General features: G+C 40.0%; 2 protein-coding genes across 9 annotated transcripts in view; one reads left to right on the top strand and one right to left on the bottom strand.

The window, feature by feature from the left end:
* LOC135201386 (BRCA1-A complex subunit Abraxas 1-like) overlaps positions 1-7,615 on the top strand; it is a 118,565-nt gene extending 110,950 nt beyond the window's left edge. For both annotated transcript variants that reach the window (XM_064230252.1, XM_064230253.1), the window contains exon 7: positions 677-7,615. In XM_064230252.1, the coding sequence (XP_064086322.1) occupies positions 677-1,299 (623 nt within the window). In that variant the 3' untranslated portion in view covers positions 1,300-7,615. The remainder of the gene's footprint in view (positions 1-676) is intronic.
* A 7,518-nt stretch (positions 7,616-15,133) lies between these two features.
* LOC135201385 (microtubule-associated serine/threonine-protein kinase 2-like) overlaps positions 15,134-18,399 on the bottom strand; it is a 193,637-nt gene continuing 190,371 nt past the window's right edge. For all 7 annotated transcript variants that reach the window (XM_064230245.1, XM_064230246.1, XM_064230247.1 and 4 more), the window contains one exon: positions 15,134-17,889. In XM_064230245.1, coding sequence (XP_064086315.1) covers positions 16,425-17,889 — 1,465 coding nt within the window. In that variant the 3' untranslated portion in view covers positions 15,134-16,424. The remainder of the gene's footprint in view (positions 17,890-18,399) is intronic.

The following is an 18,399-nucleotide window of genomic DNA, read 5'->3' as shown; positions in this document are numbered from 1 at the left end:
TTATTTTGCATTTTTGGGGGTCATATTTCATCTGCCAGATGAGTGTCTGATGAATATAATTGAAAAGCTTCGTAACCTCGGAACGTCGTAAGCCGAGACCGTCATAACCCGGGGACTGCCTACAAAGATTTATTGAGAAACAAACTTGTTCAAGTTATCAATAACATATTTAAACCTCAAAAGTGAGCAGAATATAAATCTTGACATTTTAATGGCAGTGTCAAGGATAAAAGAGGAAATTATAATTGTATGGATTTAATATTTTGGAAGAAATTTGAGAAAGTTTCTTTATTTTTCATTTAATGAAATATTCATTAGGCTCTTTTTCTGTATAATTTTTCATATATGATCGATATAAGTCAACTGTATAATGAAACTTGGTATGATAGGTTAGTTCTGTATATACTGTACCTGTGAAAAAATTGTGAATAATAATTATGAATTGGTAATATTACATTAGGAATATAGCTGTTATACAGAAATAGTTGCTCTCTCGGTGATTATTTTTTAATTTCTGTAATTAGAATTTCTGAAGTAAAAAGAGATGTGTTGAAATGTGATTTTATATATTAAGTGATGTTAAACCTGTTTTTTTAGTTTTTTAGTTACAGACCATATTATGAGAATATTTTGACACTTGAAAAACATGTTTTTTAGTTATAATTTATGTTTTCAGACTTTACACCTGAGAATGCCATCCTGAATGATGATCCCAACCTCATGGATTTTGAAGAACTTTCATCTAGTCCTTTACAAAACAAGAGAGAAAAGTCTAGTCCTCTTAAGAGTTCTGTAAGGAGGAAGAATACAGGGAGAGGAAAAAATCCTAAAGAAGAAAAGGTTTCTTCAGATCCATTTGGGTTTGTCAATAAAGAAATGGAGAAATTACAGGTAAAAGGTCGAGGCTCTCCCACAAAACGAATGAACAGATCTAGAACCAATACCCCTTCACCTGGAAGATTTATGAGCAGTGGAAGGTCAGGAGTTGAAGGTGTACCTCAGAGACGTTCATCAGAATCAGCAGGGTCTAATGAAAATAGTCCTGTTTCACTTAGCAAACGTTCAAAAAGTAGTAGTGCTGCTAGCTCCCAAAGAGAGTCTCAAGATGATGTTTTTGAAGGAAGATCAAAAAACCCTCGAACTCTCACACGAACTGCTTCTAAAGAACAAAATTCACAATCAAGAACCACAAGAAGTCAGAGTCCTGCTGTTACAAATACAAGAGGTATTAGGTCAAGTAAACCCAAGAAAAAAGAAGCTTGGGGTAGTAAATCTGATTCTGGATCCCAAGAATTTTAAATCTATGTGATGGTAATTTGTACTAGGAATGAAAGACATGATAATATGTAACCATTTATTGTAGTTCAATGTAAATCATTGTAAGTTTCAGTTTTGGATTAAAATGTACCAGAATCATAACAGTAATTGTCAATTTTGTACATGAGACTTTATCAGTAATTATATAGCTATCATTTTTGCAAGTACAGCAGCCTAATTCCAATTTCGTGGGTAGCGCTTCGATTGCTCAGTGTAGGTATACAGTGCCGTCCCCCAATGGAAATACTAGGAACGACTTAGCTAAGCACTTCATTCTGTTTTCTGCAGCGCTTGACTAAACGTCAAGTACTTACCGGATTTCAGCAGTGTTACACAACCACCGGAACACATTCATAGCCTTCAAGCAGGATGAGACCCTTCTTTTGTTTGTTTAATTCAGATTATTATCAAGCTGGATATTTGTATTCTTCGGTAATAGTTCTTGAATGTAACACCATTCAATTAGGCCTGATACTTTTGCATATGTTTTACTTACCGGGCATATGATATGCGCAAATTGTCTGTTAATGATTGCCTCAATTAACCTTGATTTTACTTCATTCCTTTTAGGCTAAACTTTTGTTTACTGGTCTTAGGCTGTTAGTAAGAGACCAGTAAATAATTACTGGTCTCTTACTAACAGCCTAAAAATAATCCTGAAATGTTATTCCATTCTCGTATCTCAAAACCTTTGCATTTATTATTTACTTACACGTACAAGTCGCCGGTAAATATACCTTTAAACTAATTCTTGAAGGTTGCATCATTCCCTGATGTTATACCTTACTTTTGGGATTTTGTTTGCCAGCCAGCCATAGGGTATTATAGTCACAATTGCCGGTAAATATATGTACATTAAAGTAAATTGTGAATGTTAAGACATTCTTTTAGGCCAAACGTTTGCATTAGGCCAACACATTTTGTTTTGTTTACCCTGCCTGCCATATTCATAACTTTCCTTTATAGAGACAAAGTGTGGAGGTTGAAAAGTAATAAGGAGAGAATGGTATTAAAGTTTGGCTAAGGGGGCTTTGGAAGAAGAGGCTTGCGTATGGAGGCATTTTCATGGTGTCACACAACTGTGAACGTTTCACATCTTGGCAATTAGCCTCCAGCTCGTTTTGCAGACTGGAGCACAGGCCACTCGAGTCAATTAGCAGGGACACGTAATCGGTTATTGATTTTGATTACTTTGAATTCCATATAATTCTTTTAATGATTTCTTTTGAGTATTTGATTATTATTTATAAATATTTTTTTATATTTGAGTCAAATTTGCTTTGAGACATTAATATGAAAACTACTTGGTGATATAAATAGTATATTGTTTGTTTTACTAGGTTACGTTATTTTAAAATACATACATCTATGATTGCTATTTCATATATTTGTAAAGGTTTTTTTTTTTCTTTTTTGTTTATCACTAATTGGAGAATAAATGCAGCGTTTTTTACATTATACTAGAGTACAATTGGCTTTGATACTTCAATGCAAAAACTACGTTTTGATATAAATTATTATTATTATTATTATCTTAGAAGTTGTACATACATTTACATTATTTTAAAAAATACACGTCTGAGCATATGAAATGCTGTTATTCATACGTTATGAATGTTTTCAGGCCTAGATGCCAGAATTTCCTAAAGTGATATGTAAAGTATGTAGGCAGTAATCGATTACGGATCTATTTTTTCATGAAAGTAATCAGTAACCTTCGCCTCTCGCCTCCTGTCTGTCGCCAACTGACTCCCCCTGCCTCCCAAACCTAACGCCTGTTCTCTCCTACTAGCCCTCCTATCTTAGTCATTTGCTCCCGTCCCTGGCTCTGTCGCTTCCTTCCCATGCCTTTCCCAGCATTTAATTTCGATTATCATGAATGTAACAGTGAAGTGTTGTGCAGTGGAGGAGGCGGCTACTTGTCCCTCGATTCTCATAGACAAAGGTCACTGTCCCGCTCCCCCGCACCCGGGAGAAGATATAATTGGAGGTCCATGGGAGGTCGGGGGGTTATATACAGGTATTCCCTCCCTCGGTCGAACCTGTTGTCGGTCCCAGGTATTGACAGACAGCTGCTGGAAAGGTGTCTCTGGATGTGTGTTAGAGGAGGTGACTATTTGGCCTCTGAGATCTCCAAGACTTAGTCACTGTCCTGCTCCTTAATATCTAGAAGACATAATGGTAGTTGAAGGGAGTCCGAGGGGATTGGCCCCAGTAGTTGCCTCCTCGGTCGAACCTGTAGCTTTTCCCAGCTATCAGCAGACAGCCATTGAAAAGGCATCTTGATGGATGTGTAGTGAGGAGGTTCTTCCTCCTTGGTCGAAATTGTCATGCATTATAGGTTTCGACCGAAGCTGCTAGAAAGGCGTATCTTTTAGTGCAGAGTTCTTGCCGTATTCTAGTGGGCTGTCACATAGATCGCATCGATGGCATGATTCTTTGGTATTTCGACCTCATAAGAGGTATTCCTCAGTTGGTGAAGCCTTGTCCCCTTGCAGTCATGCTTGTCCGTCTCCTCACAGTCGATGTTCGGCTCGTGACTCAGCTGATTCGACTCTCAATGGATGTTTGACTCGCCACTCAGCTGATCTGACTGTCAGTTGATTTTCAACTCGCAACCCTGCTGATTTGACTGAAGGGAGTCCAGTGGGGGGTTTTGCCCCTTGGTTGAACTTGGCATGCGTTTTTTAGGTTTCAACTGAATTCCGCTGGAAAGGTGTGTTGTGACTGGTGCTCAGTAGTCATCCGATTAAAGAAAATCTGCACCTGCATTGGTATATTTGAGCCTTTTCAAACACTTTTGTCTTAGATGCTCATCAGGATAGTACTACTGATTCTCATGATGAGCACCAGTTATTGGCACCTAGACGCTCGAATCTTTATCGTATCGGGCTTTTTTGTCGAGTGCCAGCCCCCATCCAGGCGCTCTGCACCATCTGAGGTGTCCACTCACTTGCTCCAGCTTGCTCTGTATTTTCCATGCCTCACCTGGCACCAGCTGTGGTAGTCTGGCGCGACCTGTTGGATGTCCGACGACACAGTTTCCTCATTCATCTTCATGACAATAGAGGATCTTTCGCTAACCACCACTTGAACAGGACATTGCGAGAGTTGTGGAAGAGTTTCTCTGTGTAGTCCTCTTTGAAAAGATTCAGTCATGGAGAAGACAGATGTGTGGTGAGTTCTTGCCAACTTTTGGTGCAGCCAACTCACTCGACTTTTGCATTTCCGTGAACGAACCAGTTGTAGGAAGAGAATACACCGTTTGGTGGGGGGAAACCTCTGCTGTCCCTTCAGGATATGATTTTTCGCTGATGCAAATACGTTTTCCTAAGTTTTGGGATTGCTATCCCGCTAGTTCCAAGAAGAGTGGGCAAGAACTGTCATCTTCTTCATTTTTTTTTTTTTTTCCTCTACACTGGTTTACACTGGGCAGGTCCAGGAAATAAGAGGAACTCTACAGATTATACTCCCCAGAGTTTGGATGCAAGAGCCCATGTCCCTGGTTTGATCTTAGGATCTCTCCAGTGTGAACAACCAGTTTGGCATGAACTAATCGTCTTTGGTGTCCTGTTATCGCCTTAGAAACTTCCCTTCGGGATAGCTTCACCTTTGCTCTCTTCATTAGAGAATGGAAGAGGTCTGCTTTGAGTCCTTATTCTTTTTCTCGTTGAAATGAAGAAGAATGTGGTTCATGCTCTATCAACAGGGGCTTACGAATGTACTGGTATATTCTTACAACATGTGTCTCGTTATCAGTTGCACCGTCCAAATAATAGGCACATGCCTGTAAGTTAATTCATCTGGTATGTGACCGAGACGAATAGCAACTTCTTTTATTTAACCTGAAACCCAGGACATACTTTTGGGCCTCCCAAGAGTTTCCAATTTTGATTTTGAGACGACTAGTGGCATTGTTTTTTTGCAACAACACCACAGGGTTGGCATTATCATCAAACAATGGGGTTTCTCTCGTTTCGGTTAACATGAAGGTACTCGAGGGTATCTGTCATGCACTCAATAGCTCCACAAGACGAATGCATTCCAAGGTGGAATGTGCTACCAAGCAACTCTGCCTATGGAGTCGAGTGAGGAGCAGCGCACTTCCTTCTCACTGAGTTATTGTTTGTCATAGTATTATTTCTCCTCAGTTGAGGGTTAACTTCTAATTCGAATCTCTGCCCGGCCATCACAGACTTTAGTCTCTAATTGGCTCTGGATTCTTGTTTATGGTTCCTATTTTGTGCTCCACATTTGCCATTACAAGAATCTTCGGATAGAGATATCTCATAAGACTCTATCTTTCTGTTTATCCCACGGTACAATAGAAGTCTGTAAGTCGTCTGCTTTGTCGCAATTGATCCATAGGCCACTGCAATGATTCAGAATGATTTTTCAGACAATCACAGTAGTTTTTTTGTCTTGTATATACTTTTCTCTAATTCGTAAAGTGTTCAACGATTAGTTATTCACCCCGAGTTGGAAGACTTAGCCTACCCTGTTAACACTGCTTTCAGTGTAAAGAAAAAGAGTTCCTCCCAGAACCTTCTCTTCCTCTGTCTAAACTTTAGTGTTGTCTTCAGTGTTGTGGAGTGTGTTTTGGCCCACTTCGAAGCAAGCAAGCAAAGCTAAGGATGTAAGAACAGCCTCTACTTCCTTAGTTTTCAGACTTTTTTGCTCTTTACGCTCATTCTGCTATCGAAGTACCGGAGGCATAAGCTATCTCCGCTTATTATATTTTTTTATGTAGGCTTAAAAAGTGTCAAAATTTTTCAGTACCTCGAGACCAATTTTGCACAATAGGTTCTCCTATTATTATTTCTTCACCTTTTCAGTAAGGTGCTGAGTTTTGAGAGCCAGGGGGCACAGTGTACCTGGAGCACCCACCACTCTCAGTGGACGGGTTTTGACTTTATTTCAGTGTAGGTGTTGTGCTCAGGGCAAGGGTGGGCACCTATCATACTTTCCTAGCCTTTGGAGCATTCCCCTTGCTACAAAGTTTCCCCTATGTAGGAGGTGACCCTTGGCTCGACCGCCACGCCACTACAAGTTAAGATGAGTGCCAACCAGAGCTCTCTTAACTAATAGGAACAAGCGTTGTTTATTCAATGCTAGCAAATTTTCTATTTCAAATTCATTACATGACCTAATGCTTTGGAGTAGAATATGTCCATGATCCCACCACCTTTCAATGCGACTCAGCTATATAAGCACATACTGGGTAAGTCTCATAAAAATTTGATGTTTTTATAATAAAATAAGATCTTGTATATACTTACCCAGTACTTATATGATTGGAGCCTACCTGCCTCCCCTGTGATTGGCATTATGCATAAAACAGAATGCAGTGTTTAGCTAAGTTGTTCCTAGCATTGCCGTTGGCAATAGCACTGTATACGTACACTGACCAAAAAATGTGCTACCCATGAAATTTGAATTAGGCTGGCATATGTGGAAAACTGATAGTTATTTAATTACTGTGTAAGTATATACAAAATCTTATTTTATTATAAAAATATAATTTTTATTGATGACTTTAATCATACATACAGTGGACCCCCAGTATTCGCATTCTCCGGATTCGCGGACTCTCACATTCGCGGATTTCTCTCCGGAAAATTCGCGCATTAGCAGTATTTTTCTATGAGAAATATCCACAAATTCCTGGTTTTTGTTATAAATTTCATCATAAAATGCACTTTTTGTGATAAAACTATTAAAAAAACCAAGTATGAAAATTTTTAGTGGTTTTTCTTAAGTTTTAACTAACAAAATATGCTGTTTTTAGCGTTTTTATAGGGGTTCCAAACATTCGCAGATTCTACCTATTCGCGGGGGGGGGTCTGGTACGCATCCCCCGCGAATACGGGGGGACCACTGTATTTGGTTTCTGTGTACGTATTTGTTTTGTGAAGATAATCAAATTACGATGAGTAGGGTGATTAAATATCTATATGAATATAATAGTCACTATTTCATGTTGAAATGAACAAGAGGAGCTTTATTTTGCAAAGTATAAGTTATGGATAAGTATATGGTTGTCTGGCTAGCTGTGTTTCAAAGTGAATTTTTAAATTTTGATTTTAAGAAATACCTGTGTTGTGTTTTGGTGTTCTGAATTTAATACGTATATTCCCAGTAAAGTACAATTTCATCAGGCTTATAGACTAACCTTGTTACTTTTAAAAGACAGTTTGTCTTTTCATTTTGTAGCTTTGTCATAGGATTTTTATGAAATTTAGGCTGTCAAGCAAATCTTGGGACACTTTTGGCCATTCAATGCATAACACTGTGAAAAGGGGTTGGAGTGGTTTGACAGCAAGGAAGTGGGAATCTAGGTAAATTAAAAGACTACAAGAGGGGGCCAGCTAAGGCCAAAAGGACACTGCAAATACCCTTTAGTAATACCTACAGTGCACCATGGTAGGTGCACTGATGGCACTGCCTCCTACAATGGGTTTTTTCATAGGAGACGGGTTTATGAGCTAAAAGTGAAATCAAGTTGCAAGTTATAATGCTATTATCATTATTAGCGCCAAGTGGATGTCACCTTTAATGAAAGGTTGAACCTCAAATACTTAACCTTTTTGATGTTTTGGTTCAACCTTTATGGTGTTTATGTATGGCAGTGTACCTCCTGTATTCACAGGGGATGTGTACCAGACCCCCCCCCCCCCCCCCTTCCCATGAATAAGTAGAATCCGCTAATACTTAGAACACCTATCAAAATGCTTAAAACTGCCTATTTTGTTAGTTCAAATTTAAAGAAAAACCCACTAAAAATGCTTATGCCTGTTTTTTTAATAGTTTTATCACAAAAAGTGCTTTTAATCATGAAATTGATATGAAAATACAGTAATCTGTGGATATTTCTCATAGGAAAATACTTCAGATACGCAAATTTCCAGTGAATAATGGGTAGATATGGTTGGTCCATAGAAAAATCCTCGACTACATGAGTCCATGATGCTGAGAATGCAAATGGGGGGGTGCACTGTACAATATAGTACTGTGAAATCTCCTTTGTCTCAGTTGCCAATTAGTACTGTGTAACTGAAAGTTTAAAAAGAAGTATGGATGAAAAGCAGGCATACATAAACTTCTATTTTTGTTAGCTTTAATCTCTTTCAGTTGGCATTACTTATTATTATCAAGTATAGGAAAGGAGACTATAATGTAGTAATGTAGAAAACAGAATTTTGATTGTAGACATGTACAGTATGTTGAATCCTGTGTTTTTGTAGCTGCCTTAGTAATTCTCTCTCTCTCTCTCTCTCTCTCTCTCTCTCTCTCTCTCTCTCCTCTCTCTCTCTCTCTCTCTCTCTCTCTCTCTCTCTTACATGGAGGTTTACATAATTCTTGTTTTCAGGTAAATGAATATACAGTAGTACCTTGTATTTCGAACTTAATCCGTTCCAGAAGGCTGTTCAAAGTACGATTTGTTCGAAATATGAAGCAAATATCCCCATAAGAAATAAAGGGAATCAGGATAATTCGTTCCAGCCAACCCAAAAAGTCTCCCTTTTCACATTTTTTCTATTATTAATGTGTTCAAAAGTTAAATCAAGAGTGTAAAGTAATGAAACAGTACATTATATGAAGTAAAATTTTCTAAATTTTATTTTTTCTGTGTACGATTTACGAACTGTTTGGTAAAAATGGCACCGGCCGGCTGGGGGATGGAGGGAGGAGAGACGGGAACCCTTTTGAGCAAACCGAACGGATTGCTGTATGCGAAGGTTGATAACAAAATACATTTTATTCACATTAGGTACAAAGATAATTAAAGGAATCGATAGTGTGTGTGTCCGTTTGTGTTTGAGAGAGAGAGAGAGAGAGAGAGAGAGTAATCAGCGTGTTTACACTTGGTTCTTAAGGGCACGAAATGGATTAATTATGCCACAATACATCAACTTACTGTTGGCAAATGGCAGACTTTTAAAACAAACTTGAGGATTTTACAAACAAATAAGTAATAAGTCAAGAATGTAAGAAAAGGAAAGAGAAATAAAATAACTTTTCACAAGGAAGCCTTTAAACAAACAATCGAAGGCATACAGAAGCTGAAAGAGAAGCCAGTTTGTTTATTACAGAGCTGAGTTACTTTTACAGTAGTAAAAATATCGTAAAAAGCAATTATCACTAGATTGGTATTTTTCTGTAACAAAAATAAAAGTGATTTGGGCAGATCGAGTGTAAGTGAAAGAAATGGGGGAATAATCATCCTAGATCAGCTAATAAGTCAATGGAAAGCAGAGCCGTTCTCTCTCTCTCTCTCTCTCTCTCTCTCTCTCTCTCTCTCTCTCTCTCTCTCTCTCTCTCTTTGCGCACCGAACACTGACTCAAGCAAGCGTTTTTTTTTTACTGTGTTGCATTTGTTTTCATGTTTTATCATTATGTTAAATTTATTGTGAAATATCATTTTTTATGTGAATTGGTACTGCTTTTACATACATATTATAGGAAAGATTTTACTGTCTTCTTCTCTCCTCAACAATACTGCGACGCACGATAACTTAAAATCACTCATTTATTATTCTTAAAAAATATAAACGCTACCTCCCTCTACATCAAGTTAGCTGTGTATCACCACAGTGACAAGTGATGTTGTTAATCATTTGTGCTAAGTTTTATTGTAAAAAGCTTTGTTCTTTCATATACCCTTTTGTTAATACATGTATATTTAAACTGGCCATCCTTGAATTTAGCCCAGTCATGGGTATTAGTCTGCCTGCATGATTTCTAAGGGGTTTCCTCCTCCCAAGGAGGCAATGGGATCTCTCGTCAGCTCTTCCCACCCTTCGGGTTTGGGAACCGATTCGCATGCACCTGGGTTTTGTGTTTTGAGAGCTGTGGGAGCACAAGCATTGGTTTGCATTCCTGTCACCAGTCTAGAGGTTCGCCTCTAGATGGATGCTCGTTTGTGAGTCGTTCAGAGTGCTTGTTTCTAATGATTTGTGAGCATCCCAAACTGTTGACATATATACCTTTCACTGTCCCAGTTCAGGCACAGGGCGAGAGAAAGGGCAAGATATTCATGTGTTTTGTCTCTTCCTGCCAACATGACTGCTAGCACTCGCTGAGAGCTCACCAGTGCTCGGCAGGTTCCCACCTGGTGTCTCGATTCTGAGGATTTGAACACCTGGAGAAGCAGAGAAGAGTTTCCCTTTGAAAGCTCAACAGAACTTCTGAGAGAAAATGCATCATGGCAGTGGTTCTTTTTGTGGCTCTTTGGTGGGATCCAAATCGCATTCTCATATGGGATCTCATGTTTTTTGGAAGCCTTGAGTGTGCATTTTATTGAATCGCACTCTACCTGTTCCTTCTCGAAGAAGTCGAGAGAGGACCACTCCTGATGATCATTCTTGTGAAGTTTGTGAGTCTTGCTGAGCGCTTGAATTCCTTGGAATTTCTGGCACTTGCAGAGTGCTTGGTGTTTTGTGATTTCCGAGCACTCAGGTGAGACGAGACACTCCCGAGGATTGTTCTTGAGATTTGAATGTCTCACTGAGCGCTTGAATTCCTTGGAATTTATGGGGATTGCCAAGTTCTTGGTTTCTTGTGATTTCCGAGCACTCAGGCGAGGTAAGAGACTCCCAATGATTGTTGTTACGAGAGTTGGGAGTCTCGCCGAGCACTTGAATTCATTAGAATTTCTGGTGTTCGCCAAGCGCTTGAATTCTTTGAAATCACAAGTGCTCGAGGATGAGAATGAGAGATGGAATTCAGGAGTGTTGCTTAGCGCTCGTATTCTTGGGAATTCTGAGCACTCAGACGAGACAAGACACTCCCAATTGTTGTTCTTCATCAGAAGTTCCGGCACTCGTTGAGCTCTTGGATTCTTTGGAATTACAAGTGCTCGGAGGGTGAGAGAAGTCTCTTCCAGTACAGGTGAGTTCGCTCTCCAGTCTGGTGTGTGCACATGAAGTGCTGAGACACTTGGGTGTGTCAACACTGCCTGCCAACACTTTCTTAAGTGTGGTCAGGTTCCATCCTTGTGTCGTGGACCTTAGGTCCAAGCACAAAGGACAGCAGATGCATCATCCCTCTTTGTACTTCTTCTCAAGGGGCTTCGGCCTCGAAGGAGACTAGTGAATGTTGTAGGAAGCGATAGTTCTTAGCTGATGATTACCATAGTTGCATTGTTATGATCTGTTCAGCTCACTCGATTCGGTTCAACCTGACCGGATTGGCTGAATCAAGTGCTCGGCTCTGTCAGAGTGAACTTTCTGCCGTTCTCCGGTTGGTCCGTTGCCATAGCATAGTACCCTCCTTTCCCATGATGCAATCATCATAGGTTGATGATCGCCCACGATCTACCCCTCCTGTTGGTTCTTCTAGCAGTACAGGTAGAGTGCCCCTTTTCCATACCTGATCACCAGACCCTCTTGGTTTTGCTAAGAGGCATTAGGTGGACAGGGAGAATTACGACGAGCTTGTCTCTCGTTCAGAAATCAGCTACAAGGGTTGGTATTTTGAGATCCTCAGATCATCTCGTAATACATTCGAGTAGTCAAAGAAAGGTATCATCGTATTCATCCTCCTCCTTTTCTTTTTCTGCTACCTCCTCCCCTTCTCCTAAGACTTCATCGGTCTAAGAAGAAGGTAGCCTCTCTACCCCCTAAGAAGCCCAGCCATGGGACTTTGAAAGGGTCTGCCTCCTAACACAGAGGAAGCAATTGGATCTCCTATAGGCTCTTTTAATCCTTCAGGACAGAACCAGTTACGCTTAACCCTGGGTCTAGCGTTTCAAGGGGCCACATGATCACAGACTTCATTTTGCACTCCTCCCACTGGGTCTAGGGATTCCCTCCTCTAGAACTAGTGTTGCGTCAGGGGAGCCCATTCTCGAGACTCCAAATATACAAACCACTATAGAGGATTGTGCATCCAAAATTGAAGCCAGAGAGACAGCTCACTGTCCAGATTCTGGCACTGGGTGGGAGAAGGGCATGAGTCATAGTGACTCGCCCCTGCTTGTCAACACTAGCATTAGTGTTGCTACATGTTAATGAAAATGTTTCTCTCTCTCAAGACAGGCCATCAGGAGAGTACTATGTGCAGTCCTCTTCATGTGAGTTTTTGACCTCAGAGAAGATGGATGCTCAACTTCATCCAACACCCGCTCGCGTTCACACAAACGAACCAGTTTGGTGGAAGCAAACACTCCATCTGGCGAGAACCTCTGCTCTCTCCTCAGTAAGTGTTTTTGCCGAGGCAAAGACACTTTCCTAAGCTTGCATTGCCATTATCACTGCAAGTTGATGATCAGTTGCAAATTGCCCCCTCCTGCTGGTTCCGCCAGCAGGGCAGGCAAGGACATTCGATCCACCTCTCCTGTTTTCTCTATTTCCTTGGTCACACAGGGAAGGGCGAGGCGGATAAGAGGAACTCTACAGAGATTTCTCCAAAGAGGTTGGCTGTGAAGGCCTATGTTCCTGGTTCAGTCTTGTATCTCATTGAATGTATGCCCAAGCTGTTTAGGTTGGCTATCACTCAGGAAGTATCAAACTTCCACCTCTCCAGTGTTCCCGTTTCAAGAACACCCAGTTTGGCTAAGAGCTAGTCGTCTTCAGTGTCCTGTTATCACCATAGAAGCCTCCCTTCAGGACAGCATCACCTTCGCTCCCTTGATTAGAGATTGAAGGAGGTCTGCTACCAGTTCTTATTCCTTTTCCTCTTTCGAAGGATGAAGAAGGAATTTGGCCGGTGCTTGCCTTTGAATATACTTGTATATTCTCCTCGTGACATGCGTCTGCTATCAGATGCACCAACCGAGAAATAGGTGCATACCTGTAGGACAGTTATCTTTAGGGGTGTGACCGAGATAAGTACCTCCTCATAATTATCCTGAAACTCACTCAATAGCTCTATAAGCCAAACACATTCCAAGTTGGAATGTACTACCAAGCAACTCAATCTCCAGGGTCGAGTGAGGGGCAGAGTACTGCTCTCTCACAGAGATATTGTTCGTCTTAGTATTGTTTCTCCTCTGTTGAGGGTTAACTACTAATATGAACCTCTGTCCGGCCATCACAGACCTAAGGTCTCGCAGTGGCATTTGAGTCTCATTTAAAGTTCCTGTCGCATGCCCCGCACACACCATTGCGAGAATCATCAGACCAAGATACGTCTCAGTACTCTTTATTATCATCTTTCTGTTTACACCACAGTATAACAAAAATATGTTTCCTGCTCCATCGCAACTGACCCATGGGCCACTGCGATGACTCAGAATGATTTTTTCAGACAAACTCAACAGTTTTTGTCTTCTATATACATTTTTCTTATTTGCAAGGTATTTAACCAATATTTGTTCACCCTGAATTGGAAGTGAATGACAGAAGACTTCACCTTTTGTCCAACCTGCTAACTGCTTCCATGATAACAAGAAGAGTTCCTCCCTGAACCATGCTTTGGTCAAGTGGCAATTCTTCAAGCAGTACAATCCTTGTGTTCTCACAGCTAAGACTTCCAGCCTTCATTGCAAGTACAGGCTTTCTTGCTGAGCAGCAATGAATTGAATAACTCTTTCAGTCCTCTGTAACATTCCAAGGATTAGAGCCATCCTCACTGGTTGGTGTCATTATTGGGACTTATTCTTGGATCAGAATCGCAAGAGTTAACTTCTCTCTGATTCATTGTGAAAGACGTAGGTCCACATTCGCCCTAGTCTTTCATGTAAGTAGTACAGGCAGTCCCCCGTTATCAGCAGTTTCGGTTAATGGACATCCGGTTTTATGGCACTTGTATAGTGCCATAAATTCGGTGATTTACGGCACCATAACGGGCAGTTTTGGTTATCAGTGCCATGAGGTGCTGATAATAGACTTATTGCGCTATAACATACCTAACAGAGGCACCATTAACTGAAACTTGGCGCCATAAGCATCATAAATTGCCGAGTTTCGGTTAATTGCAGTTTTTGCTTAAAACCCCGCCGATAACTTGAGACTGCTTGTCTTGTTTCTCCTCATGAGATTCAACTAATGATGAGAAACTTCTCTCTCTTGCAACCACAGAGACCTCAGTCCTCTGGACGGCATTTGCCTCTCGTTTAGGGCACACAAGCCTTTGTGAGAATCATCAGTTTTGTTTTTCAAGACCGCATCTCTCTGGCATTGGCAAAGAGGATAGACGACTTGCATGGGTTGTCATCGACATTACCGTCTTGGATGTCGAAGCATTTGGCATCTGTTGACAGGTTCGAAGCCTTCATGAGTCCCTGCACCTTGGACTTTGTATTTGATGATCCAGATTAATATATCCAGACAAAGGTAGATTATTCAGATTCAGGCAGGGTGAGACTATGGAACGAGCTGCCTGTGAGACGGCGCACAGAGACAGTCAAGGCGAGACACTAGTGTTGTAGTGAAGTGGCGCTTTTATGATTTCCATTGACCATTTTAAAAAAATACACTGTCTGAAGACTATAATTCTTTGAGGTGACTGGGAAAAGTTTTCTTTTGGGTGTGCCTTGTTTTTTTTTTTTTTACATTTTGCGCATTTTACCATGTATGCAGTGGTGTTTTTGATAAATGTTTTGAACAAGTCCCATGATAAGGGAAATTTTTACTATGACTTCGGAAATGACAGACTATGACGTAATATGGGGGTAATTATGAGGAGAGGTTTATTTTACCATTAACTTATTTGCCAGAAGTAATGACAGTCATGCCCTTAACTTCTTTAATTCATTTCTTTTTCTTTTTATAATGTTAAGTTTGAGAATAAAACTTGTATTTTTGGTAACCCATAACAAACTGCATTAGACAATTGTGCATCCATAAAGTTTTGGAAATTAAAACAAAACAGAGTAATATTTTCATTTATGATAAAGCAATACAATTATTTGGGAATTAAACTTATAAATAAAAGTAAAGAAAACAGATAAAAATATATATATAAGATTGTGAGAACTACTAGCTATAGCACCTGCATATTTAATGTGAACATATGCGAGTCAGCGAGCCAAGACTGATCTCAAAATTTCTTTGTTTTACAGGTTTGTATACCATCAGAATACAGTATAACAATCAAGGACCATATACACAAAATGAGACACCATCTTTGAGTGTGTTTACTAATAAGGTCTTCTGATCTCCTGGTTAGTTTCTACAACTATAATTTGTTTAATTTTCACTAGTTCGTTGTCAAAAGAAAAAGAAAAAAGAAAAAGAAAAAAAAACTAAAAAAACATCTCAGTAGATCAGTATACCTATGTAAACATCAATCAGTGATTTAGTTCAAATATATATTTGAACATAATTGCATTATGAATAACAATAAATGTCAACAATAGAGGAATGTTATGATGGAAATGTTGAACTCATTTCATAGTTATTTGATATATCTAGCACACTGTTTTTAACAATAGACCTTAAAAGTGATATGTCAATACGTAGTGTGTGTGGCTATCAAAGCCATCTGAATACATGATGTGGTATGGATGAGAAGTCATGCATAGTATGATTTGTAAGCAGCCTAGTCACATTTAATAGTAACTTACTGTGTGACCAGTCTGGAAATGAGATGTATAGTCTCTTGGGTTTATCACATTATATGTAACTACACCTGCACTAAAGGCAACTCTAAGCCTCACAGTAACAGAATGCAGTGCGAGAAGGATGCCAAGGAGGCAAGATATGTCGCTAAGACAAACTTTTTGTTATGACATTATCTGCATCACTCCTTTTATCACCTAGTTTACTTCCCATATGTAAGTTCTTTACATAATTAGATGCAGTGCCAAAACGGATTACTTACATCCATACAAACAAAGTTTTAAATATGAAAATAATGGTATCTTCCTTGGCAGTCACTTCATTAATATATGAGTAAGCCTTTGGTGACAATGACTCTGGGCTAGATAATGGGATCTAGTCCTTGTTTTATATTTGGTTATCAAGTAAAGTAGGTACCACTCACTGTCTCACAGTTTTGTGATGTTCAAGCAAGGGAATGAATTGGGTCCTTTCTCTCGCTCTCTCTCTTGCCCTCTATTCCTGTGATTTTCACACTTCACGTCCTGCATAAGTTATGACTAGAAAACATTAGCATCATAAATGTTAAGTACACTTGGGGAACACCATACTGAATAACTATTATCAAAGTCGCAAGTCCCTATTCTTGGCTATTCGGAAACTCATGTGAAGGGAGTTACCTCGCATAAATGGGGCAAGGGCACTTCTGTCGATATTTGAACGCCTTGGGAGTGTTAAATCTCCACGTAACACATCCTCTGCTTCATCTTCCAATACACAATCACCATCCAGGGTTTCGTGTGCAAGATCAAGCCTGGATAAAGTAAGGTTGTGTCTTGATCCACGAAGATCTGTGCGAGATGCTCTGAGATCACTTCGAGAGGCTCGCAGATCAGACTTGGAGGCACGCAAATCTGCTTTTGATGCACGTAAATCTGATCTGGAAGCTCTTAAATCTGATTTTGATGCCCGTAAATCTTGCCTCGAGGCTCTAAGATCGGCTTTAGATGCCCTTAAATCTGACTTGGAGGCTCTAATATCAGATTTGGAGGCTCTCAAATCAGATTTGGAAGCTCTGAGGTCTGATTTTGATGCTCTCAAGTCTGCTTTTGATGCCCTCAGATCTGATTTTGAGGCATGAAGATCTCCTCTTGAGCCTCTAAGGTCTGCTTTGGATCCTCGGAGATCAGACTTTGAGCCTCTTACTTCACTTGGAACCTTTTTAACAGTGGTGAGTTGCAGCATTGCTCTTGAAACAGACCCATTACACAGTTTCTCCCAAGGCTTAGCTACAGAACAAAGAGTGGCAGAGTCAAAATGTGTAAGTGAAGGTCGCCTTCCATTTAGATCGGAATAATCATCCCATGAAACGACACTGGCTACATCACCCCCATCATATGAGTCAGAATGGCACAGTCTTGAGTTTTCAGCACGAGCATCTTCACAGTCATGGCAGGAAACACCACTGTCCACATCGGAATCTCGTAAGATAACCAATTCCTCTGGTACAGGACGAGGAATTTCAGCAAGGGGTTTGACCATTTCGTGTAAGTGTTGGGCAGCTTCTTGCAAATAACGAGGATCGTCAATGACAAGGGAGGCCCGTCTGGTAGCTCTTGCTGGGTGATGGTGTTGCTGAAGGCTCCGTAATGTCTCTTCCATGTCAACACTTAGTCGCTGACCTTTATTTCGTTGTTTCCTACCAAGTGTTGCTGAACTTCCAATCTGCAATTGTGGCCGCTTTTGTTTCTGTTGCTGTACTTGATGTTGTTGTTGTTGCTGTTCCTCTGGTATAGTGCAATGACAAAGAGGAGGAACAACCAAATTACTGTAGCCTTCTGTGAAAGTAGGACTGCTGCTAGAATCACTAGAATAGGCGGAATCTGCATGGTCAGTTTCTGGCAAGGGATAGAGATGGTCATTTGTTGCTGGATACTGAGGACCATAGTTTTCATCGTATGCATTGGGATAATCAGTGGCTTCTTCAGTTTCTTCATTGAATGATTCTGTAATAATTTCACTGTGTACTGGTGAAAGAGATGCAGTCATCCAGGCATGGTTCAGACAATCATCAACTGTCATTCTGTCACTGAAATAAAAGAAAACATCTGTTAACAACTCAACTTTATTTACCAAGAGTTTTATCCATACAAACCCTTTGGTACTGAATCCTATCACTTTGGTAGAAAAAATAATTACCTACTAAAAAGTTAGTGGTACTTATTAGGGATTTCACAGTATTAATAATAATGGTAGTAATAATAATCTGATAAATACTGTTATGATAATATTACAGTATTAAGTTTGGCTAGGTACAAGTACAGAGTAGTTGTCTATGGCATTTGGGTCAACATTAGCCTCCCAAACTTTAGCTTGCCTTACATGGCCTTGATGTATAACAAAATAAGTGTCTAGTGAACATCACTTGTGCTAGCACTGCATTTACATGCGCACTACTGTTCAATATTGTATTGTCCTGCCCTTGTTACAAAACATTCATTATACAGGTTCATACATTACACATGTTACAGTACTTATTAATGCCTTGTGTTTGATGATGATAGTTACTTTATCGGGAAACAGTTTTGGTTGGCAAGAC

The sequence above is a fragment of the Macrobrachium nipponense genome, chromosome 28 (genome assembly GCF_015104395.2).
Source record: "Macrobrachium nipponense isolate FS-2020 chromosome 28, ASM1510439v2, whole genome shotgun sequence".
NCBI lineage: Eukaryota > Metazoa > Arthropoda > Malacostraca > Decapoda > Palaemonidae > Macrobrachium > Macrobrachium nipponense.
This window is presented reverse-complemented; position numbering and strand designations above follow the sequence as displayed.